Raw genomic sequence first — 25,950 nt, 5'->3', positions numbered from 1 at the left:
TGAGGCTTGAAAAAAGTTTTTTTTTGTTTTTTTTTGTTTTTTTTACAGCTAAAGAAATTTCCAGTTATTCAGTTCAAACATACTGCCTTGTTTTTACTTTGCTTTAAGTGGAAACACAAGTATTTGTGATTCTGAGCACTGCGTTTTGGACCCCAAAATGGAGTAGTGTGAAACTTCTGAGAAGCACTAAGAGAAAAAGAAGAAACAGGAAACTGAAGGCCAGACATCCTTTATCCTTCCACTCCCAGCGGCATGGAGAATACAACATTTGCTCTTCATTATTTAAAGAGCCTTTTAAAAGTCACGTGGGAAAGGAAGCGATCCAAGGGTCTTTTGATTCCTTCTGGTTTTGGCCAAGAAAATGGAATTATTGAGAAAATCCAACCTTTTATAAAATACTGTTGTTAGAAGGACTTCCCAGTGGATTAAATACTATCAAATCTTTGTTGGGCAACAGAGAGTGGGGGAGAAAATAAAAGTAATTATTGGACAGGAAGGGTGAGTTTGCACAGGCTTGTATCTTATGTCAGAATGTGGCATCAGAAACTTAGTTTGATGGGGTCACTTTTGTTATCTCAGGGGACCCGATGATGTGCCAAGGCCAAAGCAAGGTATTCTCTCTCCCTCAGGTTTTGGGAAACCGACTAAGCACCACAGTTCTCCAACCACCTTCCTGTAACCCGACCTTTTATAAAATGCAGGTCAACTTGCTTCCTGTAATGATTTGTAAATCTATCAACGGCAGTACGTTTCCATGCACAAGCCTCCCTCTGGCAGCTTTTCTGAATTTTGATTACTGAGCAAGAGCAGCAGGAGGCAGGAATGCCAGAATCCTCCACTCATTGCTCGGGTTCACTTGGAGATGTCTTCTGTCGTTCAGAGTCTTCTTTATTCCTGTCCTATGGCGAATCCCGGGTCACCAGGTAGCTGAAGGGCACTTCTTAAACACTGGACAACATGGTGGAGGTAAAGATCTGTTGCAAAATCTGAGGGATGTCCTTAGTATCCATGGCAATGAAAGACCGGCCAGCTGGTAAAGTTCTCTGAAGCCTGCCAGGGATGGAAAGGGAAAGGAAATTACCATTGCAAATTAGGGCTCCCCTCCCACGTCCTGCCCCACAAACTACTGCAACCAAATGGTGTTTTAGGAAGGGAAGTTCATACTTTCGGATCCCTTGCCCTGCCGGCACCTGAATTGGCTGTCACTAGGCCGGGAAAGGCTTGGAAGACAAGGAGAGCACCTTAAAAGAAGTGAACCGAAGGCAAGGTCATTTCAGTGAGAAAATCAGCGAATTTGAAAAGAAAAAATGTTCTCCCTTTTATTACTGCTATTCCCTGATTTGATATTCCCTTTCCAGAACAGAGCACTAGGGACCAATCTGGAATTAGCTCACTGGGGTCCAGCGAATGAACTGGCCTTGTACTGTACTTCCAAATACCTTTCCCCACCTTAGAAAACAGGCCTCGAAAAAGCTGCCCAGCCAAACCCCAAGTGGTTCTTTCTCTCTTCTCTTCCTCTCTTCTCCTCTCTCTCTCTCTCTCTCTCTCTCTCTCTCTCTCCATCACACAATGTGAAATGTAATTGGATGTATGCAATGGCTGCTTTGATGATGCTGAGGTTATACAGGCTTATGATGATTTTTTTTAAATGCCAATTTATCATTTGGAACAAAGAGCCATTTTTCAAGGCAACAAAAGTGCAAGACGCAATTCTATCCAAAAGAACGCCTTCTTTCACTATGCCAACAAAGTTTGGTTTTGGAATGACATTTAATAAAAGTCAACCGTCCTGTGTAGTATCATACATTTGGCATGCCTGGTAGACCAGCTAATTCCGCAACGTTTCTTTTGCCAGTGGAAGTTGGACCATTTCCCTAGGAAACCACAAGGGTATTACTCTGCTTTCTTAAGTATTCAAACAGGATCTGTTCACTAGAAAGACAAAATAGCTATTTCAGTTCAACCAGTATTTTTTGAGCTTGCCGTCTGCTTAATACTGGGCTGGTCCTGAAGAAAATCTGTGTAGAAAAGGCCTGGTCGGTGTTCGAGGACATTGAAGTTCTAGGAAAGGCTAACACACAAAACTGGGAAACATGCCAAGTCAGTTGTAATAAAGTGGCTGTAATCGTGCGTGGTCTTGAGTCTGTTCTTAACCGTACTCTGCAATCCCGCAGCAAAGCGATGGGAACAGAGAGAGAAAAAGGCAGCACTGAGGACTCTAAAACGTTTCCTTGTCTCTATAGACAGGACCCTAAGCCAGAGAACTGGCAGGTAAAGGATGTGGAATAACAGCAAGGTATGTGGCCTTTTGTGTTTTAGGAGGAGATAGATTTTCACTTGTGTTTTCTGCTTCTTACAAGTATTTTAAGCAGATAAAAACCACGAGCTCGTTCTGTGTGTAATTCAAAAAAGAGAGATGTTAGTGTGTTTCAGTCATCGAAAGCGTTTCCAGATCTATCATTTCAGATCATTCAGGATTTATTGTCTGACCATAAATCCCTTTATTGAGTATTCGGTATATTCAATGTAGCGTCTCACTGTCTCACACTGTCTCCAAGTGTTTCGCCTGCCCTGTCTCCCCAGTGAGAGGGAGCTATACACACGTGTGTGTGTGCGTGCATGCGTGTGTGTATGTGTGTCTACATAAATGTGTATCTGTAATATACAGACACACATTATATACGGTTTTATACATGTTTGTGTATGTTTACATACATTATGTATATATATCCTTATGCTAGGAAAATAGTAGACTTTTGCTGCTTTGAATATGATTTGAACATGAACTGATTAGAACTGAGCTTGGGACCTTGATATAAAGTGCAGAATGTATAAAATGCTGTTTCATTTACTAGTGGACAAATCATTGTGCTGTTTACGGTTGGCTGGTTTAGGTATAAACTGGAAAATAATTCATATAAAATGAATATTGCTCATGCAGACATAAGCTAGAACATCACAGCCTCTCAAGTAGACTATCAATTTCTTGAGAGGAGCGATTCTAGTTCCTGTTTCCATCCACCCCCCAACTGCACAAGATGCTAAGCCCATGACAGGGAGCGCATCAGGAACTCAAGTATCCTGATACCCACCCTTTGCTATATCCTGAGATGACACTTACCTGGCTGCCTGATCACCTAGCGATCCAATAAAAATGGCAAACGCATTTACTTGAGGGTTGCTTGTCAGGATTTGGGCCAGCTTGGCAGGATGTATTCCATATCGTGACAGGTTTGCATCACTCAAGACGATGACGAAGTACTCATCAGCTTCTTCCCTGACGATTTCCTGGATGGCATGTTTTGTCCCCTCTAACGTATGGTCACCACTCATGCAGAACTGTGAGTGGGCATGCATTGTCTGCGGTAAGAGATGGTGCACAAAAGCCACGGGTGAGAAACTTATTTGTTAACCAATGTGACGATTTTTCTATTGACTGGGAGAATGCACCAGTACCAAACAGTACACAGGGATAAGAAGTCTCTGAGTGAGTTCTATTTCACTGGCACCTTAGAGTGACAACGGTACACAGTGACATTTGTATGTGGTTAAGACTTTTGTTGGAAACAGGAAATGTTCCCAAACTATCCCAGTTGGCACTTACTTTTGACACTCACACAGCCATTTAAAGTGAGAAAATGTAAGAAAATATAAAAAACTTGGCATCACACCAGAGGATGAAGATGACACAGGAGAAAAGTAAGGAATGGGTTGGGTTTTCCATAAACAAAGTTATAATACTAAACACTATACTTACAGCAACAGCAATAGAGAAGAATTGACATTAAAAATCATGGTGTGTGTTTTTATTGTAGACCTAAGTACACGAAATTGAGTTTGTCCTTAAAAAATACTAAGAAACACATAAAATTGGGGTTAGAGAGTTAGCTATTTCTACTGAAATAGCTAGGGTCTGGGAAGAATTGTATAGGACACAGGAGGGGACCCAGGTTGTAGAATCCCGATACAATACTGAGTACCCTAAAAAGATAAGGAACAAAGTTTAATTTTGTATGGTAGAGACCAGGATTTCAGGTGCAAGTATTTTCTCAGTTTAATGCTTGAATGTTTGTGAAGCAGGAAGTCTTTTGTTTCCTGTATCCGCTGCTTCTTCAGCGAATCTTTTCAGTGACCAAAGACACTTGGCCTAGTCTGGTGGAGGTGTTCACAACACAGAGGTGACTGGATTATTTACCTTCAGAACGTCCAGTCTTTGCTTATTGTCCTTGGGGATCTTGTTAATTGGAACTAGGCCAATGTTGTAGTCATCTCCAGAGTGTCCAACGATGTCATACTAGGCGAGAGAACTGGAGTTAGAAGCCTCTGTCCCCCATGGAATTGTCATTGGCCCTATCGGCCCCCATTAGGTCTGTCATTATCCAGAATTGCTCAACATGTGACCATAGAGCTGTGTGGACAGACGGATGTGTGTTTATCAATAAAGACAAATAAATTCCAGGCCCCTTCACTTCTGGTCCTTCCTCTTGTGTGATCGCTGCTCGCGGGGGGAGGCAGACAAGCTGATGAGGGGTACTGAGAATGTCATTCTTAAGGGGAGAGTTAAAAAAATCTCTCTCTCACACACACACACACACACACACACACACACACACACACACACACACACAGTGGCAGGCAGAACTCTAAGGCGTATCTTAAGATTCTTGCCCCCTGGTTTATATCCTCTCCCCTTAGTGTGGGCAGGACCTGTGAATATGATGGGCTATCACTCATAATATGTTACGTTTATGTGGCGAAAGGGATTTGGCAGATGTAATGAAGGTCACTAATCAGTTGTCTTTGAGACAATCAAACCGAGATGACCTAGGTGCCTAACCTAATCACAGAGCCCTTTAAATGCACAGAGTGTTTTTCTGGCTGGTAGTGGACGGGGAAGACAGAGATGTGAAGCACACAGGTTCTGACATGTGGGAGTGATCTGTGGCTGAGAAGGAGGGGACCACGGGACCGGGCCCCGACAGTGGCACCTACGAGCAACCCTGGCTGAGAGCAGGCAAGGAAACAGGGTCGTCAGTCCTGCAACCACAGGGGACGGAATCTTGCCAACAATATAAATTGTCTTGGAAGCAAATTATTCCCCAGAGCCTCCGGGTAAGAGGCCAGCCTGGCTAACACCCTGATTTCAGCCTAATGAGACCCAAAACAGAGAACACAGTGGAACGTGCCTGGGCTGCTAACCTACAGAATTGTTAGCTAATAAATGGGTCTTGCTTTAAGCTGCTATGTTTGCGGTCATTCCTTATGCAGAAATAGAAAACGAATACATATGCATTTTCTTTTCTGAACACAAAAGTGAAATATATTCACTGGATAAATGACAGAAAAGCACACACAAAAAAGTAAAAATTAACCATAATCCCATTACTTAAAGATAACCTCTGTTAATGTTTTGTTGTATAAGTTCCTAGGCTTTTATTGCCTTTCCCTGCACGTATAAGAGGTGGCACATTCACTCACATAACACACCTCTGGCAACCTAATTTTAACGAAAATGGATAACGTTGCTCATGCGACTTTATAATCTGATTTTCTATTTAATAGTGCAGGACATATATTTTTCAATTTACAAAATAACTTTAAAAATTTCTATCTCACCAAGTCCGTGACAAAGTCCTGTCTGTTGAGAAAGAACTAGAGCTGAGAGTGAGGTACCGTTCTTTTACAGACTCTGGAAAGAAGTTTGAGGCCTGAGACAAACTATAAGTGGACCAGGTGGTTCACTCCAACAGCTGAGTTTGCCCCCAAATTCCCGTCTCCTCTCCCACCTCCCTCTAAGAATTTTTGTGGTGCTGATAGGAAGGTTAAAACAGACCGCAGGGAATCTGGGTAATTGGGGCGTCTGCTAAGAAAATTCTGAGTATGGGTCTGGGGCAAAAGCGTTCAGGGGGTACTTGTAGTAGTATGGTACAAAATGCTTAGGGATCACTGCTATCTATTCACCCACTGACTACCAGTCAACAGCTGTCTTTTGAACACCTACTGTGTGCAACATGCTACTGTAGGAGTTGTGGGGGAATGCAATTATCTGTTTTTGTGTCTCCCTTTTTAACTGGTGAGTTCTTTGAAGGCGAGACCATATCTTATTCATCTTTGAATTTTAGAATCCATGAGTCTATCACACAGATGCTTTGCAGTCAAGTTGGGACAACAGGAAGCTTTCTTTTCCCATGTGAGCTACATTCTTTTAGAAATCAGCTGTTTGGAAGTTGGAGTGTATTTTTCCCCCCAGCAATCATGTAATAAATGGTGGTTAGCCCAAGCTAGCTGACAAGAAACAACCCATAAGACAACTGAAACCATTGCGTTTAAAGTGAAAAGTAGAAAAATTCCTGTTGAAATCATTTTTATGCAAAACTTGGAAGTCAGAAGGCAATCGGCTTGTTTGAGGAAGATGAATTCCATTTTAGACATGACGTTGTGCATTTGGGGAGGCATCAGAGAAGAAATATATTTCACGTAGTCAGAGATGTGGCTGTCATTCCCAGGAAGGGGACACACGACTGCTGAGGGTGAATTCATAGAGAAGAGCAGTGGACCCCTCCAGAGAACCTTGGTGGAGTGGAAGAAAGACACAGAGCTGAGTGAAGACAGGGGACAGGGAAGCAAGATAACCAGGACAGCCCAGGGTTTGTGCTGAGTTACACTAACCGTGACCATCAAGGAGAACAATGACTAATGACCTCTGGGCATCAGAATCAATGGTCACCTTCAGGGAACAATCTCAGCTACAGGTTGTGGTATAAAAAGGAGAACTAGGACAGCTGTTGGAGGACAGGTGTCTACATTTTACAGGCGGCAGAACAGAGGCAGTGAGTGGCGAAGGAGACCAGTGTCACGGGCAGAAGGTCTAGTTTGGAAAAGGAAGGAGGACTCCCCTTCTTCTGAGACCCAAGGAAGGCAGAGACAATGGGAATTGACAGAGACAAGTACCTAATTGGAAGAGACAAGCGTACAAACAAAAGTCCATATAGGACGTCTGAATATTTAAAAGCTATAAATCAGGCTACAAATTGTTAAATAAAAAATATTCTGTCCTCCTACTTTGATAAAAAAAAAATCATAATGACCTGGAGAACCAAGGTCAAATTTTAGATACGTGGAGTCCTTGAAGTTCTCTGAAAGAACATGGCAGTGAGGGCAGCAGGGGCCACCGGCTTACCGCCTGTCACTTCTTCTTTCTACAGTTTGTCCCGCACCATCATAGCCCTCCATTCGTTGCCCTGTGGCCATTCCTCACACCTGGCTGCTCATGCCATTGGCCAGTCTGCCCTCGGAAGGTGGGCCTAGGAGGAGATGCCAGAGCTCCACTCAGGCCCTGGTAGCGGGCTTGGGGTCATCTGGACAGGACAGCCGGGGACCGAGGAACCAGGAGTGTGATCTAGAAATAGATTCTCAGTGGGCAGGCTCCCTGGGTTCCATAGACTCTTCATCTCATGGGAGAGGCACAGTCAGAGGAGGGTCGGAGTAGAGCCTTGGGCAGGGGACTGGGAACTTATTCTAGGCCTGATTTTAAGGATTTTTTTCTTTTTAAATACAAGAGATGATATAAAATAATTGTGAGGGAAATTTACCAACACATTAAAAAAGCTTGACAATAAATGCTTTCTGAGGGTGTAACAGATTCCGTTTATGAAAAAAAAAATTCCTTAGTTGGCGATCAATGTAGCGAAAAGGGAACAAAATTTGAAACTAAAAAGCTGTAGAGCTCCAACAGTGGACAACTACAGGTGCTCCGAGCTGGTGCTGGCGTGGAGGTGGAGGGAGCTATACCATTGCTCCAGAGAAGTCAAGGCCCGTCAAGTCCGATTTGACAGTGGTCACAGCAGAGGCTGTGTGGAGCCAAGAATAACGTCCTCCTGCCAAGGTGCCAGGCAGGCTGCTTTCATTACAGGGCTGGTGAAGTAATCTGTTAAACAGGCTCTTACACGACGGGATAAGATCAGCTCCTTGCAACAGAAGGAGGTTTCTCTTATTTGGCTGAGGTAAGAGGGCTAAAAATGTATTAGATCGTTTCCTCCCTTTTAACTGAAGGTTAAACTTCTTACTAATCAGATGACCATGGGTGAGACTACAGAAATAAATATTTGACCATGTGGTTTGCTCCCAGGATTGTCATAACCAGTCACTGCAAAGAAAATAGTTACCAGTTAATGATTAAACAAATGGCAGGCAAATGAGTTGCTGGATGCTCTTTAACAGATACTGGCTGATTGGATCCTTCAGAAATGTAATAAATGGTGGTTAGCCCAAGCTAGCTGACAAGAAACAACCCATAAGACAACTGAAACCATTGCGTTTAAAGTGAAAAGTAGAAAAATTCCTGTTGAAATCATTTTTATGCAAAACTTGGAAGTCAGAAGGCAATCGGCTTGTTTGAGGAAGATGAATTCCATTTTAGACATGACGTTGTGCATTTGGGGAGGCATCAGAGAAGAAATATATTTCACGTAGTCAGAGATGTGGCTGTCATTCCCAGGAAGGGGACACACGACTGCTGAGGGTGAATTCATAGAGAAGAGCAGTGGACCCCTCCAGAGAACCTTGGTGGAGTGGAAGAAAGACACAGAGCTGAGTGAAGACAGGGGACAGGGAAGCAAGATAACCAGGACAGCCCAGGGTTTGTGCTGAGTTACACTAACCGTGACCATCAAGGAGAACAATGACTAATGACCTCTGGGCATCAGAATCAATGGTCACCTTCAGGGAACAATCTCAGCTACAGGTTGTGGTATAAAAAGGAGAACTAGGACAGCTGTTGGAGGACAGGTGTCTACATTTTACAGGCGGCAGAACAGAGGCAAGTGAGTGGCGAAGGAGACCAGTGTCACGGGCAGAAGGTCTAGTTTGGAAAAGGAAGGAGGACTCCCCTTCTTCTGAGACCCAAGGAAGGCAGAGACAATGGGAATTGACAGAGACAAGTACCTAATTGGAAGAGACAAGCGTACAAACAAAAGTCCATATAGGACGTCTGAATATTTAAAAGCTATAAATCAGGCTACAAATTGTTAAATAAAAAATATTCTGTCCTCCTACTTTGATAAAAAAAAAATCATAATGACCTGGAGAACCAAGGTCAAATTTTAGATACGTGGAGTCCTTGAAGTTCTCTGAAAGAACATGGCAGTGAGGGCAGCAGGGGCCACCGGCTTACCGCCTGTCACTTCTTCTTTCTACAGTTTGTCCCGCACCATCATAGCCCTCCATTCGTTGCCCTGTGGCCATTCCTCACACCTGGCTGCTCATGCCATTGGCCAGTCTGCCCTCGGAAGGTGGGCCTAGGAGGAGATGCCAGAGCTCCACTCAGGCCCTGGTAGCGGGCTTGGGGTCATCTGGACAGGACAGCCGGGGACCGAGGAACCAGGAGTGTGATCTAGAAATAGATTCTCAGTGGGCAGGCTCCCTGGGTTCCATAGACTCTTCATCTCATGGGAGAGGCACAGTCAGAGGAGGGTCGGAGTAGAGCCTTGGGCAGGGGACTGGGAACTTATTCTAGGCCTGATTTTAAGGATTTTTTTCTTTTTAAATACAAGAGATGATATAAAATAATTGTGAGGGAAATTTACCAACACATTAAAAAAGCTTGACAATAAATGCTTTCTGAGGGTGTAACAGATTCCGTTTATGAAAAAAAAAATTCCTTAGTTGGCGATCAATGTAGCGAAAAGGGAACAAAATTTGAAACTAAAAAGCTGTAGAGCTCCAACAGTGGACAACTACAGGTGCTCCGAGCTGGTGCTGGCGTGGAGGTGGAGGGAGCTATACCATTGCTCCAGAGAAGTCAAGGCCCGTCAAGTCCGATTTGACAGTGGTCACAGCAGAGGCTGTGTGGAGCCAAGAATAACGTCCTCCTGCCAAGGTGCCAGGCAGGCTGCTTTCATTACAGGGCTGGTGAAGTAATCTGTTAAACAGGCTCTTACACGACGGGATAAGATCAGCTCCTTGCAACAGAAGGAGGTTTCTCTTATTTGGCTGAGGTAAGAGGGCTAAAAATGTATTAGATCGTTTCCTCCCTTTTAACTGAAGGTTAAACTTCTTACTAATCAGATGACCATGGGTGAGACTACAGAAATAAATATTTGACCATGTGGTTTGCTCCCAGGATTGTCATAACCAGTCACTGCAAAGAAAATAGTTACCAGTTAATGATTAAACAAATGGCAGGCAAATGAGTTGCTGGATGCTCTTTAACAGATACTGGCTGATTGGATCCTTCAGAAATGTTTCAGTAACTATCCATCTCTAATTTCACTTATCTATTATCTATCATCTGCCTGTCTATCTATCTATCTATCTATCTATCTATCTATCTATCTATCTATCTATCTATCTATCTATCTATCTATCTATCATTTATCTACATCCTGTACTTTTTCAGGCAAATGAGACAAAGATAGATGGGTTGCAGATCTTCCTTTCTTCTTCCCTCCCTTCTTCTTCTTCTTTCTTTTTTCCTTCCTTTTCCCCCTTCCTTTCTTTCTTTGTGGGAAGGAAAATGCTATTTGCAGAAGAATCTGCTTTTGTCTACTGCAATGGCTGAGAAGACACACCTAAGGGATAGGATGGGGCTTATTAAATGGTGTGCAGACTCTGGGCTTGGGGAATAGTCTGTGCCCAAAATAAATAAAATACTTGAGAGGAATCAAGAGTACATCCAAAGGAGGGACATTCTCCGGTGTTACTGTGGATCATGTGAAGCTTCCATTGAAAACAATACTTCTGATGTCATAATTATCTAGCATCTGCCCTCCAAGGACCCCAACACGTTTTACAGACAGTAATTTTCTAATCCTCAAAACTGTCTGGGCTAAAGGGGAAAGTATATAATGTCACTCACTTCCGTTGTCTACCTCCTGATTCTGCCATTGAGCCACTCTGGTTCTGCCGTGACCACTGTCAAATCAGACTTGACTGGGTCTACAACATGCTTCCCGGAGAAATCACAGACATCGCTAACCAGGGACCTCACCGTCTCCAACAGACACATGACACGTAGATTACAGCTTATTCTGAGTAGCTCAGAATTTTTATGATCACGATTTCTGCACTTTTCAGAGCATCCCTGAAATCCTTGTGGACTCTTACATTTAGCATCCAACTAAATAACAAACCACAGTAGTCACGAAACACCTCAATCAGAGAAGACCAATATTAATACTTCTTTGCTTTAGAAACTTGTGTACATGGCCTTTTGCTGTATTTTCATTTGAAAATCTCATTCATTGAGAGAAAGGTATTACAAACGAAAACAATGCTGGGTTTCAGTCCAAGACACAAAGATTTATCATCAAATAAGGATGATTTATAATACTGAAGACTGCAAAGAAAGCGCTGCTTAGAACAAAGAGCTCTCGGTATTTTTTTTATGAATAAGATTTATGTTTACATTTCTATTGGGAAGGGTAACCGTCTGCTAACGTTAGGGGAGGCTGTGCTTTCTTAGGCATCCACATTATAAGCAGGTATGACAAGACCCTGAGGCTATTTCTGAAGACTAACAATGAGTGCAATTCTAACCTCCTTCTAGAAATCCAAGTATACCATTCTAAGATGGCGCTCCTGGCAGTGGGCAGCAAAGGACTGGAAGATAAATATGTGTTTCAAAAGGTCAAGAGAAATGCCACCGGAACCCTACAGTGTTAGTTAGCCAGTCACCTATAGTATTAGCTAGCTGACCTTTCTTCACATCACGGAAGCCAGTGTGAACAGAATAATGTCCCGAAGGCCGAGGATTCTAGACTCAGCTCTGACGTTAACAAGCTTTTTGACGGAGGGCAAGTCACTGAGTCTTTCCAAACCTTGTTTCTACCTTGTGAATCATGCTGGTTCAGATGACCTCTAATATTATGTTTGTGAATCACTTAACCTCTCTGACAAATAGGGACAATCTCTGGTTTACCTAGGGCTGGTGAAAGACAGGACCGGGCCATACATTTAATGAGTATAATGTCAACGTTTGCACAGTTCTGTATAGTGTATGAAGTGCTTCTATATATCTTATCTTATTTTGATTCTCTCCACAACCTTTGGGGTGGGTGTGATTAACCTCGTTTCACAAATGAAGAAATTGATGCTCTAAGAGATTAACCGATTTTCTTAAGGTCAGAGAATCTACTGTTGTCAGAGGTGGAAGCCAAACCCAGGGGCTCTGACTCCAAATCCAGTGTTTTTATTACAGAGAAACAACCACTCCCCAAACCCTCCCCTACCCAAGCTCTACTTAAGCTTTTTGAATGGTTGGCTCGGCCAACACTTTTACATCAACAATTGAGTCAATTCTGAATTCTTGTTGAACTTTGGATTCAGAGAAGTCTGTACACCCTTCTTTGGTCCTATCTCCGTGTAGCAATAAGAATTTATTCAAAGCCTGAGCCTGATAGGATGATTGGTTTCCATTTCTAAATGTGTGGAATAGTCCTGAGGCATTGGGAAAAGACACTAAAACAACTAAGTTTTTGATCAAAGGAATTTTCCCAGCAGGTATTGGTTTGTGAGTCCTATCTTTCCACATCCTTCTGGGACTTAACATTGCATTTCTGACCAAGGTACCTTTGAGAAAAGCATGCTTATTATAGCTCCTTGGGATGACGAAGCACTAAGGGGAGGAGATGATAGAGTACTTTATGTAAATGGCACAACTCTTGAATTACAGTTTTGTAAAAACACTGATTGGGCAGGAATAAATATGGCTGCAAGAAACAAGGATAAAACATCAACTAGGAAAGGGCCCTGAAGTGAGAGTCAGAAGTCCTGGCTTTTTATAGTCTAGCTGTGTGACCTTGGGAGAAGCATTTAACCTCTCTGGATCTTGATTTTCTCATCTGTAAAACCAATGAGGTTGGTGAACACAACTTCCAAGATCATTCTTGCCCCCAAGGTTCTATGAAAATTCAATGGGACACCCATGAAATGGGGTGAAAAAGCCTGCTTCCTGTCGTCACAGCGATACCTGTGACTTGTATTCTCCTGTCAAAGGAGTGACTCATATAAACCTCACTGAAGACTCAAATCCTTTTCCAAAAAGAAAGTCCTTTTCTTTTGAGTCTGTAAGAAATAACAATCCAGTATCGGCCCGAAAATAGCGGTTTACCATCTCTTTAAATTTTTTTTTTTTAAGCAGCGGAACTCTTTCTCCATATGAAATATTGCACCAAAGTTGCAATGTTGAAACATTGTGCAATGTCAATATAAGTGGGATTGTTTGGGCTGAACTGGGGATGGGGGCAGGGATAAAAGGGCTGCCCACTCACCCTTGCCTTCTGCCACCCTTCAAGGGTTCTTTGTCACACTGCTAGGAAACCATGGCCTTTGAACACGGTTTGTATGTCTCCATAGAAACAATAAATTTGAGTACTTTTGTTCTCCCCAAAGTCCAGCTTCTCAATAACTGAATAAGTCTGTCTGTTTTCTGGTGTCACTATTTGAGTGCTTGGTGGAGAAGTAGTCACCTAACTTTTGGTGTTATTGAGTACTTTGAAGGAAAAAAATTAGGCATAAAGAGATCTTAGAAAGGAGGTCTACCTTAAGGTTATAGTGAAACATACCCAGCAGCTCGGAGAAATCACAAGGCCTGAACCGGAATGAAGATAAAGGGAAAAAAGTGCTTCCTGACTTAAATAAAATGGCTCACAAACCGATATCATTCTTTCCACTTCTCACTCTAGTGTTTAAGCACTATGTGAACATTAAATTCTGCTAATCATAAGATCAGAGGAGTTTATGCTGATTATTAGCAAATAACTTTGCTCCCGTCTTGAGTGACCTACAGTAAATGCTGTTGCTGAGAATTAACTCAGTTGGTAGAATAATTATGATGCACTTTGAAAACTCCAGATGGCTTTGACATGTGTCCTGCCACAGAATTACCTTTCCTTCTCAGTAGCTCTTGCTCAAGGGTCCCTGTGGTTTGGCATGGGTTATGCTAAGGTGGAGTAAAAAGTGGACGCTGTCTTGTAATAGCGTCTTGGGCTGTAATGACCCAGAGCTCAGGAGCTGGGCCCCAGCCAAAGAAAACACGAAGTAGATGCCAAGAGAGGGGGATCGTGGAAGAGTCCAGATCACTGGATGAGGACGGTGGCTTCTGAAGGTTTTAAAGCAAATACCAACTAGACATCTTTACAACGGAGGGATAACGGCAGGAAGATGACATTTAGAACTGCCTGGAACTGGCGGGACTGGGGAGTCTCAGAGCACACTGCTGAATTCCTAAAGACGTCACATGTGATGCCATCGTGGGCTACGGAACATAAATTTTTCACCAGGAGCTCCTAAAACTGTCGTTTGCTCATGCATCACTTCATCATTCCTCAGGCTGAGGAAATTCCATACTTTCGCTAGTTAGTCCTAGGCCTTATGCTTCTTTCACAAATGGGAAGATGAAAGTTCGGAGTGATTAAATGAGTTGACTATGATCATAGAGTGTAAAGACACAGAACAGAGTGAACGGTATGCTGCCACTTGGTGTATATGCATCAAACATCTCTGAGAAGATACAAAAACTAATCCACTAACATGGTGGTTACCACCGGAGATGGGAACTGGGAGCTGAGAGCGAGGGAAGCAGAGGCTTACGCATCACTCTTACTCTCTTTACCTTTTAGGTTTTGTACTCTGTGCACCCATTACCTATCCCCCCAAACATTCAATATAACAAAAAGTTCTCATAGAATGTAAGTGGGTTCCATCGCACCTCCTTCCCGCCCTCTACAAAGGGGGCCTGGACTACCCCTGCAGAGACTGGGTGACCTGTCCTGTGGCCACTCAGAATCTTAGACATGTTGGCAGGGGTCGTGGGAAGATTATACAAAGTCTCCAGCGTGGGGGGCAAGCCTGGGAGGAGTTCTGGCGATAGAGGAGCTATCGGGACAGGGTAAATGGCACAAGGAAACAGCTGGAGAAATCCAGAAAAAGGACCTTCTGCAATCAACTGTTCTTGACTCTCAAGAGACTGACCATCACAAAAAGCAAAAATAGTAGGGGTAGGGGTGATGGCTGCTCAGATTTAAAGGGATAACGAGACATTACAACAAAAAATAAGGTATTTTTGACTGAACCCTGGATCAGGGGGTTAGAGGTGGGGCAATTAGAAAATTGAGTTGGGAAAAGTGAATTGGGGTTAGATATTAGAAGATATTATGAAATTACTGATAATTTTCTTAGATGTGATCATGGTTTTGAGGTCGTGTTAGAGAATGCCCTCACTCTTAGGAGAAGCCTAACAAAGTATTTAGAGATAAAGCATTACAGTTTTTATAATTTTGTTTTTCAAATGATTTGGGTGGGAGAGGGAAGAGTATGTACTTAGAGAGAAACATAAAGCAAATGAGGAAAAATATTAACAATTGACAAATTGAAGTGAAGGCATATGGGTGTTCACTTTACTCGTTTTTCAACCTTTTTGTAGGTTTAAATTTTTTCAAAATAAAAAGTTGGGAAATAAAGGGGAAAGTTTAAAAATAAAACAAAATAATAAAACAAGTGAACACAAACGAACAGAAGAGTCCTGTGCTCCACCCTATTCTGTCTCCATCGAGCCTTCCCGCTTTGGGAAAAGTCCTTCATGTTTCTGGGTCTTGGTTTCCTGTCTGAGGAACGAGGAAACTCGCGTAAACGACCTGTGAGGTGACCCCAGTTCTGAAGTCCATGGACACGATGAGGAATGTGCAGGAACAGAACGAAGGTCTGCCTTCTCTGTCCTGCCCCTCCTCCACCCCTCCAGACACTCGCCTCAGAACCACTTTTCCTCAAAGAGCTTGTTTTGTGAAGTCTTAAGGTGTTTCCTTTTGTGAGCAAGATTTTAATGCACTGGTTTCATAAGACTTTCTATGCTCTTCAAAACAGTTCTAAAGGAACTGTATGAATGTGAGGAGTATGTTTATACAAGAAAATGCACAAAACCAGAACCATGAAATTACTGTCCGTTCAAAACCTAATAGCATAAAAAAACCAAAAAAATGATAAAGCGACTTCAAGTCCTGAAAAAGTTTTTTTTTTCTTGGTGTCTTGCTATAATTTCTTGCTACAAATATATGACTCAATTTGTCATCGTATATTACTGTGATTCTCAATATATCTGTGGTTTTACTTATAAAGACTGAGGAAATTCTTTACACTGTTGTGACAACTGCAGAGACTCAGCAGGGAACTCTAAACCTAGCACGGGCTCAATGATTGTTTGTAATTTTATAGATATTCAGCACCTATGGCAATCATTTGGTTTGTAATTGTCAATTAGAAACAGAACAAAACAACCCCTTGTGGAATGTTTATTTCCTTGATGTTGTTTCCTTTTTGTCTGACATGTTCAATTTCACTTATAGTTCTTCCGGATTACAGACTTTTAATAGAGAGAGTTGGACACATGGATCTCTCTACAGTCTGCTACGTGAGACGTAATGAAATATTCTACACGCTCTGTGATCATCACACCACCTACCTACCTACCAGCAGGCTATCGGAATGGCTCCCTGTTACCTTTGTCACCTTCCACCCTTCCTCTAATCCTTTACTTGGTCCAGGGGAGCTGTGTCGACCAATCTCTTGCTTAACGCCTAATCAGTTTTTCCAAAAACCTAGATGGTGTCACATGTCAGATCAGTTCTGCTCTCAAAGGTATAGAAATTCTCTTTCTACCTGGAAATTTTATTCTAGATAATGAGTATGCCAATTTTATGTTTGTTATGGTCTATAATGGATTAAAATCTCTATGTAACTCCTAGGAGGCTGAGAACACTGACTTTCAAGATCCATAAAAGAGGTTGGGTGTGCCGATTCAAGTGTTAGCGGAACCCAAAGGTTTTAACACATGAGGTAGGATTTATGCTGATACAATGTCTCACCATCCATCCACTTGTTCTCAGTGGTCCATGTGATTTAAGAATTATACTCCACCTTATACTAGAAAGAATCTAAAATATTTTACAATGAACATTTTCCATAAACCCATAAAACATGAAAAAATAAAACTTAAAAATCAAGAAAAACTTACATGGGAAGGGAAGGAAGGTCAAGGGAAGGGAAAAGCTGAACCCTAGGCTGTAACTGTAAGACATAACAAAGTTGTCATGGATGGTCTTTAATTTCAGCTCCAAGCTTCCTGGCAACGAAAACCAAGTGGGAATCTTAAAGAGTTCCGTAGTTTTCACTAATCATGAGGGGAAACACATTCCAGTTCTTTAAGGGAAATGCAGCTACTCCCCCGTGCTAGTCCATGTCCTGTTTGCATTTACGTCCGGCATTTGTGTACAGCCTGGCAGCCCACAGCATTCACCGACTAAAGCTGCCTTTTTCCTACCATTTAATTCGAAAAGGAATCTCATGCAGAGCATCATACAAGGGACCCTGGGGGACTCAGACATCACAAATGGGCCTGAAGTAAATGAGGTGATGGGTTTCAGCTGTTTCTTGCTATATCCATGGTAACACACAGGCACGACTCAGGATGGGGGTCCTGAAGTGTAGGTGGGATGTCAAACCAAGTAAAGGTCTAACCTCGCCTGTTTCTGAAGGACGTGTGTGACCTGGAGTACAACCTAGAATATCTATGGACAGACTGCGTGCCCTTCACACATGTCTGCACACCCGCCATTTCTTTCAACTCCACCTCCGACAATAATTGCACAGTATGCGGCTGTATTCAAGGGTATTTGTTCTGGAAAGGGCCAGACGTGCAGGCACTCTCTATGGCTCAGAGCAGATCGATGGGCTGACCTCAGGCCATCACACAGCGACAGGGGACGCCTTCTCCACGCTCAGACCTCTGAAGGAGGATGCAGAGCAGAACGGAAATCGTTTCAGTGGCGGCTGCATTTCTCCCAGGGTTGCCATCTTCACCATGGGCTGGGGAGCCGTCTATTACTGTGTAATTCTTGCTCGCCCCCATGGAAAGGCAGAGCAGTGCTGAGAACAGCACACTTTGAGGGTGTACTCAGACCTCGGGAGGCTGCCTGGCTGGCGATGGGGCGAGAATAGGGGTGGTGGTGGGGGCGTCGGGATGAGGATGATGGCTCTGAGAAATCTGCGGCAGAGACCTGTGGTGCTTCTAAGTTTCTAAGTGTCTGTTTCTTCTTTTTCCTCCCCTAACATTATGGCTAACATCACACAACTTCTGATTATTAGAGCAGAGAAAACCAGGGGCACCCTTTCTCTATGCTGATACATGAGCTGATGAGAAGGGGAAGACTTCTGCCCGCTCTGGCCAGAATCTGCACCCACCTACCCGTCATCCAGCCCTAACCTGGAGCCGGCTCTGGGGCAGATGTGGTCAGTGATGCTGTCAGCAGCCTCAATCCTTGCCATTACCTTGAACTTCTCTTCATAGTTCTCGAAGGCTTCCATGACCATGCACACAGCCTGCATGGAGCGTTCCAGCCGGCCATCCACCCCGTTGAAGCGGTACATGCTGCCGGACACATCCACCACCAGTCGCAGGCGCTTGGGCTTCTGTTGGGGGCTGCCCAGCTGAGGGAGCGAACAACAGAGACATCTTGTGAACCATCAAGCCCTCCGTGGCTGCTGTTCTGGGGCTCGCACTCGGCCCCGGCGTGCCAGCACGAGGCAGGCAGGCAGGTAGGTAAGCGGAGGCGCGGGGCTGGACGAGGCCGCCTGGCAGGTGGAAAGGTGTCTGTGGACTGTATTTCAGTAAATAGAATTTCAGACTTGTGCTGGTAGGCGGCACCATATGGGAAAGATTTCCCTCCGGAAGGTGGTCCTTTTAAGACCCAACTTAGTCTAGTAAAACTGCCTTACCGAGGCTGATGCCATCTTAAAAATAACAATCTGGAAAGCTGTAAACCCCAACGTGTCATTTTTCATGTCCTGCCTCGGAGTCAGTTACTTTAGCCAGACTGAGTTATTTTGGAAGCGCACGTGAATTTTACCTATACCTGTTGTGCAGTGACTGAAAATCATTTTTCTACGGTGTCCACAAGAAATGCCAGAGTCCTAAAACAAGGTTCTGTGAGAAGGGGTGGGGGTCTGGCAAAGAACTGAAGGAAAATATTTCCTGAGTGTCTTCTGTCTTTAGTTAGCTTTCAGTTTTCTCTTCCTTCCAGTCACTGAATTACTACTTCTCTTTACTTTTCTTGGCAGTTAAAGGCATGCAAGTAGCGGCTAACTGCTGTTTAGCAACAAGTGTCAATTAAAATGTGAAACTTTCGTTGAGTTTCAGTTTGATTTTGGACTCATGCCTGCCAGTTTGCAGAATCAAAAACAAAGTCCATTTGTCAGTGTTCTTACAGGAAAAAAGGAAGAAGAAAAATTCCAGGCTATTCTGTTATTATATACTTGCTGACATATATGAAAACTAATGAGCAGTGAGTAATATCAAGAAAATACTGTGGGTATTAGTGCAGTGGTTTGAGACCAGTTCAATATATTTCTTAAAAACTTGTGGAGTCTGCCTAAATTAAGACCAGTGCCACATGTCTCCCTGACGACTCACAATTTCAGATATATCTAAACACATTTGTCAACCACAATGAGTCAGTAAAGAAAGTAGTTGTTGACTCACACCAATGACACAGAAGTCAGAACTCCCCAAATTACCACAGGTCCTCTCTGAATAGACATTAAATGGAGTAAGTGACTCCCCCTCTCTACCAGGCACCGCCCCACCAGCTCTCAGGGGCTATTCAGCAGTTCTGGCTATTCAGGGATACAGGAAGTTACAGAGCCTCCCACCCCGCAAGAGACTCAGTAGTTTACATTATTGCCACTTTTTGGCCACTGTTTCATAAATATTTTAGTATTATGCCTGTCTAAAACTTTATGTACATTCACATTCGAGTTTGAAGGGAGCATACCTCATTTTCTAAAATTTTCTTCAGTTATCAGAAGGACACAGAACTTTAAAGCAACAGAACGGTAGAAAACCACCAGGATTGCTCTAGTGTTTTCACTTGCATAAGCCTGGGGGTTCACAGACTCTGAGGGTTTTCAGTCTCCCCTCCTGAGCGCCCTGCCCTGCTGGGTGTCCCGGGAGCTGGTCTGCATGGATGGCATCAGCCTCTCTCTTGGCTGCTGGCTTTTGGGCGGGGTCCACTGGTAGGAGGCACTGGCAGCAATCAGAGGGCGAGGGTGGGATATGTGTTCCCTCAGGTCCTCCCCTGCTGGGCCCATGGGTGGGGTCTCCCTCTGCTGAAGGCCACAGCGCCTCTGGGGCAGCCCTCTCCACACACTGATTTCTCCAGGTTCCAGCACCTTCTCTCTCCCTCTGCCCTTTCAGACCTGGGGGCCCAGGGACGAGGGGGTTAGAGCCCTGCTGTCGAGATACCCCAGTCTCTTTTCGGTTTTCTTAAACCCCACCCTTACTTTTGTAAATAGTCTGTTTACTAACTATTCTTTAAATGACTCAATTTGAGTGTGCCTGGTGTCTCCTGACTCATGCTGGGATCTTGAATCACATAGTAAATAATGTAATATCTATGTTTTTTTCTAATTTTTTAAGTATAACGCTTTCTGTGGTTGCCATATTCAGGGTTTACTGTGCTTTGACAAGGACAGGGACTTAAGAAAGCAGTTGTCCGTACAGAAGGCCAGACTCTGCAGATCTGAGGTGACGAGTTCTCCATCCTTACTCACCTGTGGCTCCTGCTCACCCCGGCGTTTGTAGATGGCTTTCTCTCCAGTCAGCCCTTCGATAATCTTGGCATCATCTAGTTCCCCAGTAGCTTGGTGTCTTAGCCACTGTCTCTCTTTGCCTTTAGCCTACAATGACACACACACACACACACACAAATCCTAATTTTAATTCGTTCTGCAGGGTCCCTGAGACACTTTTTGTATGAATAACAGGAAACACACCCGGGATCTTTTCAACAAGTGATGTTTTTGCATGAATAGTTTCATAATTGGACTGATTTCTGCTCTGCTGACAAAGAAATGCCCTTTGTGTGGATTTTGTCAATCTTAATTGTTTTAACATATGGGATGATAAAATGAACTCACTTAAAACACACCAACGGCAAAACAGTACGCAGAGGCCCTCTTGAGAAATGTGCAATATCTGGAAATGTAATGGCGATGCATTTCTTATGGCTTTTTGGTCAGCGTACTCCTAGGAAATTTATTAGGTAGCAAAACAATCAACTTTAACTTTTTAACACTGTCTGCAAGCACCGAGAAAACATGATCTTCAGAACTCTTCCTTTTGGAAAAGAAGTTGTAACGCAAGTTCTGTGTGCGCGCAGTGCAAATGGGAACAGTTAAAAACAAGAGTACATGAATGTTTTGTACCCCACATCTCTCCAATCTATACTCAGAAATCTAAAGGTATTTCCACATAATACTTTCCCACAATAACTTACAACTCTGCCAGGTGGACTAAGATAGTAGTTCAATGATTAAAAAAAATTATAATATCTTAATCATAAGATTATAACAGCCATGGATTATATTTATATTAAAAAGTGGGAAGAATAGCTAAAATACTTTTATGCATGCAAACTATAGTAGTAGTAGTTAAAATCCTGTGTTCTGGAGTCAAACAGCCTAGTTCCAATCCTCCCTTCACCATGATCAGATATGTGATCTCAAACAAGTTACTCATCCAGTCTGCATTTCAGTGTCCTCGTCTCTCAAATGAAGATAACACTGGTTTCTACTGTCATGAGTGGTTCTGAAGGCTAAATGAGTTACCACATGGAATTGCTCAGAAAGGGCCTGGCAAGCTACGTTAGGTGGTATCATCATCGTCATCGTCATCGTCATCACCATCGTCACCATCATCAGGTGGGACACAGTATGATAAGCAAATCCACATTAATTTAAGCACACTTCCATCACTGTTTCATTGGAGGTGGCTGTATGACAGCACTGCCATTGAAAATACAAAGCCAATCTCCAGGCAGCCAGTGTCTATTTTAGGGTGCAGACGAACCACCACACAAAGAAGTTCCACACAGTATAACTCTGTGTGGTATTATGTGTTGTTTTCCTGTTCCTGATACCCTTGCTGCAAACAGATACAAAATTACCATATTTGAATACAGATATATTACCGTGAACATAAAGAGAGGAAAACTCCTAAGCTGCCAGCATAAAGATATTGAATGTGGTAGGCAGTTAACCTCAGAATTACCAGGACTGTGCCCCTTGGGGGTATACTCTTTCCTACTGTGTGTTCTTGGTAAGAACCCCATCACCTCACAGGAAAATGGGACTCACTGGAGCATAGCTCAAAGAGCTCATGGAACTTGATAAAGATATACAGCTCCAGGTGGTAGGAGGATGGGGTGAGCAGAGCCTTCTAGAATCCTTTCCCACAGACACAGTGCTGTCTTTCTCAGGCGTCAGCCCTGCAATAGTGATTGGGACCCAGTTCCTGTCTCCTCTTCCCTGTCATTCCTGATGTCTGGAATGCATAATTCCTTAGGTTCCCCGGATACTTTATGCTGGAAACATGATTGTGGATGACCATTTAGCACCTTTCAATCCTGAGATTCTATGACTCTTGCAGGTACCTAACTGCAGAGCACCAGCTTCCACAGACTAATCCAGGCTGGGAAATACAGAAAGTACAGGGAATGTGGTAACAGTAGTTAGCAGCTATTTAAGTGGCATGGAAGTTGGATTCTACAGCTGGGTATAAGAGGAATATGGGATAACACAACAGATTACGAGATTACACGACATATTACATAACTGCTGAATCACTGCAATCATCAAGCATTGATTTTCCAAGTGTCATCAATTCCTTGATGAAACAATGACCCTGTGGACTCCCTGCCCAATCCACTAGCCACTACATGGCTTTGTTAACCAGCGATGCTCCCACTCTATAAAGAAACATTGCAATGGCTACAGATTAAATAGTCTTTGTGCTTTTTAATGCAGATTACAACTGTAGCAAAAATAAATTAAAACCTCCACCATCTCACCATTGAGGAACTGTAAAATACCAAAATTTTAAGTAATAATTCTACTCCCTTCCCCACATTTTGGTGTTTCTCAAAACAGAATATACCTTTTAATGAAGCAAAAGAACCTTGTCAAGATTAACAGGCAGAGGGGTTAATTGTGACCTGGTTGTCATACCTGGAGGTTGTCATACATGTGACTTTGGCTGAGCATAGCAGGTAGGAGCTCACTGATTTTTTTCCACAATTCCCAGACAACTGACTTTTAATTTGAATTAAAATTCCTAATTATTATTTTAAATGGATGAAAAAACATGTCACTACAACAGAGGATTAGAATAATGAGCAGGGACATGGTTAGTATGCAAATATACTATAAGTGAAGCACGATTCTTTGCTGTAGAAATGACCGCACCTCCAATAAGACCTACAAAGGTAAGATTCCCCGAGAAGAGGAATGTGGGTTTAAATTGGTTAGGAAGGCATATGCACAGAGCACTGCATGTCACAGGCGGGGCCTTGCAATTAAAGAGAGGAGACACCTCTACATTTCATAAAATAGGTCACAGCATGCTTAAAGCTAGCAGGAGTTGGGGTGACTGATTCATGTACTATGAAGAACTACCTCCCAGAGACTGTATACCTATCCAGAAATTCAAGGGAAGCCGTTAAATTTCTAGTCACATGTAATTTAAATAAGTACAATATGTAACTCTCAGGTGAACCACATAGTAAGTGTAGAGAATATCACAGTTTAGGATAAGACTAGAGATTATACTGTCAATCCTAAAAGAATTAAAGAGGTCTGGATCATGAATACGGGTTATTAAAAAAGAAAAAACGAAAAGGATTGTTCATTGTCTAGCTCATTACTTTGTTTTACTTTCTTCATACTTATCAACGTTTACAAATGTATTATTTATCTCTTTGTCTCTATTATCTACCTGCTCCCCTGGAAAGTAAAGGTCATGGGATAAGAATCTTATGTAACTCTACCATCAAGAACAATGCTTGATACATAGTAGGTATTCAATAAAAATTTATTGAAGGAAAGGTGATTGCTTACTGTAATATGTTAAGTGATAAAAGTATGATATGAAAGCATGTATATACAGTTTCATCTCAATGTATATGCATTTATATTACATACATACAAAGAAAAATATGTAGAAGAAAATAAAAATGTTAATAGTCATGGTTACTTTTGAGTTGTGGAATCGTGGGTGATATTGTTTTCTTCTTTTATGCTCTGTATTTTCCAACTTTCATATAATGAACTTGTGACTTCCACAATTTAAAAAATTAACAAAAATAAATTCTTTTTTTCCTCAAAAAGATTAAAAAAACTCCTTTTATATTTTTAAGAAACACCTTTGTGACCAACTTGCCAGTTGTGGAGAGCAGGGCTTCTCCAACTTCAATGTGCATAGAAATAAGTTAGAGATTTTGTTGAAATGCACTAACAAAGGCCTGGCCTTTCTCTGAAGTTCACTTCCTACTACAAACAAACTACTAAAATGGTGTCGCGATCTCCTTGTCTTTGCGGTGATGGCTGCAACCATTACTTTCCCCTCAAAATGTAATATGTACCAAACTTCATCTTACCAAAAAATCTATCCAGAGAATGAGAAGACAAGCCACAGACTGGGAAGAAATATTTGCAAAAGACATAACTGATAAAAGGTTGCTATCCAAAATATACAAAAACCTCTTAAACCCCAACACTAAGAAAATGAACAACTTGATTAAAAAATGGGGAAAAGTTCTGAATAGACACCTTACTAAAGAAAATATACAGATGGCAAATAAGCATATAAAAAGATGCTTCATTTCATATGTCATTAGGGAATTGCAATGAGGATGAGATATCGCTATACACACATTAAGAATTGTCCAAATCCCAGACACTGACAACACCAAGTGCTGGTGAGGATGTGGAGCAAAGAGCAAGTCCCATTCATTGTTGGTGGGAATGCAAAACGCTACAGTCACTTTAGAAGGCAGTCTGGCAGTTTCTTACAAAACTAAACATATCCTTACCATTCAACTCAGCAATCACACTCCTTGGTTATTTACCCAAATGAATTGAAAACTTATGTCCACACAAAAACCTGCAGATGGATGTTTATAGCAGCTTTATTCATAACTGCCCAAACTTGGGAGCAACCAACATGTCCTTCAGTAAGTGATGGATAATTAAACTGTGGTCCCTACAGACAATGGGATAGTATTCAGTGCTAAAAAGAAAGGAGATATCAAGCCATGAAATGACATGGAGGAAACGTAAACGCTTATTACTAAGTGACAGAAGTCTATCTGAAAAAGCTGCATATAATAGGATTCCAACTATATGACGTCCTCGGAAAAACAAAACTATGGAAACAGTAAAAAGATCAGTGGTTTCCAAGGGTTGTGGGGAGGGGTGCACAGGAGGAGCAAAGCGGCTTTTTAGGGCCTTGAAAGTACTCTATATGATACCATAATGACGCGTACATGTCATTTGTCCAAACCCATAGAATGCACAACAGCAGGAGTCAACCATAACGCAAACTATGGACTTCGGGTGATAGTAATGTGTCAATTTAGGCTCATCAATTATAACCAATGTCTACAGGGGGATGTTGATAATGGGGGAGGCTGTGCGTGTGTGGAGGTTGAGCAGAAACTCTCCGCTCAATTTTGCTGTGAATCTAAAACTGGTCTAAAAAAAAATGAAGTCTGTTTCTAAAGAATCTAGTGATAAATATAACGATAACTCTTTTTTAAAAAAAATTTCTGTTTTACTTATTTATTTATTTACCGTGTTTCTCTGAAAATAAGACCTAGTTAGACCGTCAGCTCTAATGAGTCTTTTGGAACAAAAATTAATGTAAGAGCCAGTCTTATTTTACTATAATATAAGACCAGGTCTTTATAATATAAATATAAATATAAATATAAATATAATATAATATACTGGGTCTTACATTGATTTTTGCTCCAAAAGACTCATTAGAGCTGATGGTCCGGCTAGGCTTATTTTCGGGGAAACACGGTATTTATTTATTTATTTATTTATTTATTTATTTATTTATTT

At 42.3% G+C, this 25,950-nt stretch overlaps 1 protein-coding gene across 1 annotated transcript in view; it reads right to left on the bottom strand.

Moving 5' to 3' along the window:
* Positions 1-213: 213 nt before the first annotated feature.
* Positions 214-25,950, bottom strand: part of VWA8 (von Willebrand factor A domain containing 8) — a 299,559-nt gene continuing 273,822 nt past the window's right edge. The window contains exons 41-45 of the mRNA XM_033104113.1: positions 20,599-20,724; positions 18,319-18,477; positions 4,196-4,294; positions 3,122-3,360; positions 214-1,050 (exon numbers count right to left, since the gene is read on the bottom strand). Coding sequence (XP_032960004.1) covers positions 942-1,050; positions 3,122-3,360; positions 4,196-4,294; positions 18,319-18,477; positions 20,599-20,724 — 732 coding nt within the window. The 3' untranslated portion in view covers positions 214-941. The remainder of the gene's footprint in view (positions 1,051-3,121; positions 3,361-4,195; positions 4,295-18,318; positions 18,478-20,598; positions 20,725-25,950) is intronic.

The sequence above is a fragment of the Rhinolophus ferrumequinum genome, chromosome 4, assembly GCF_004115265.2.
Source record: "Rhinolophus ferrumequinum isolate MPI-CBG mRhiFer1 chromosome 4, mRhiFer1_v1.p, whole genome shotgun sequence".
NCBI classification, from domain to species: Eukaryota; Metazoa; Chordata; class Mammalia; order Chiroptera; family Rhinolophidae; genus Rhinolophus; species Rhinolophus ferrumequinum.
This window is presented reverse-complemented; position numbering and strand designations above follow the sequence as displayed.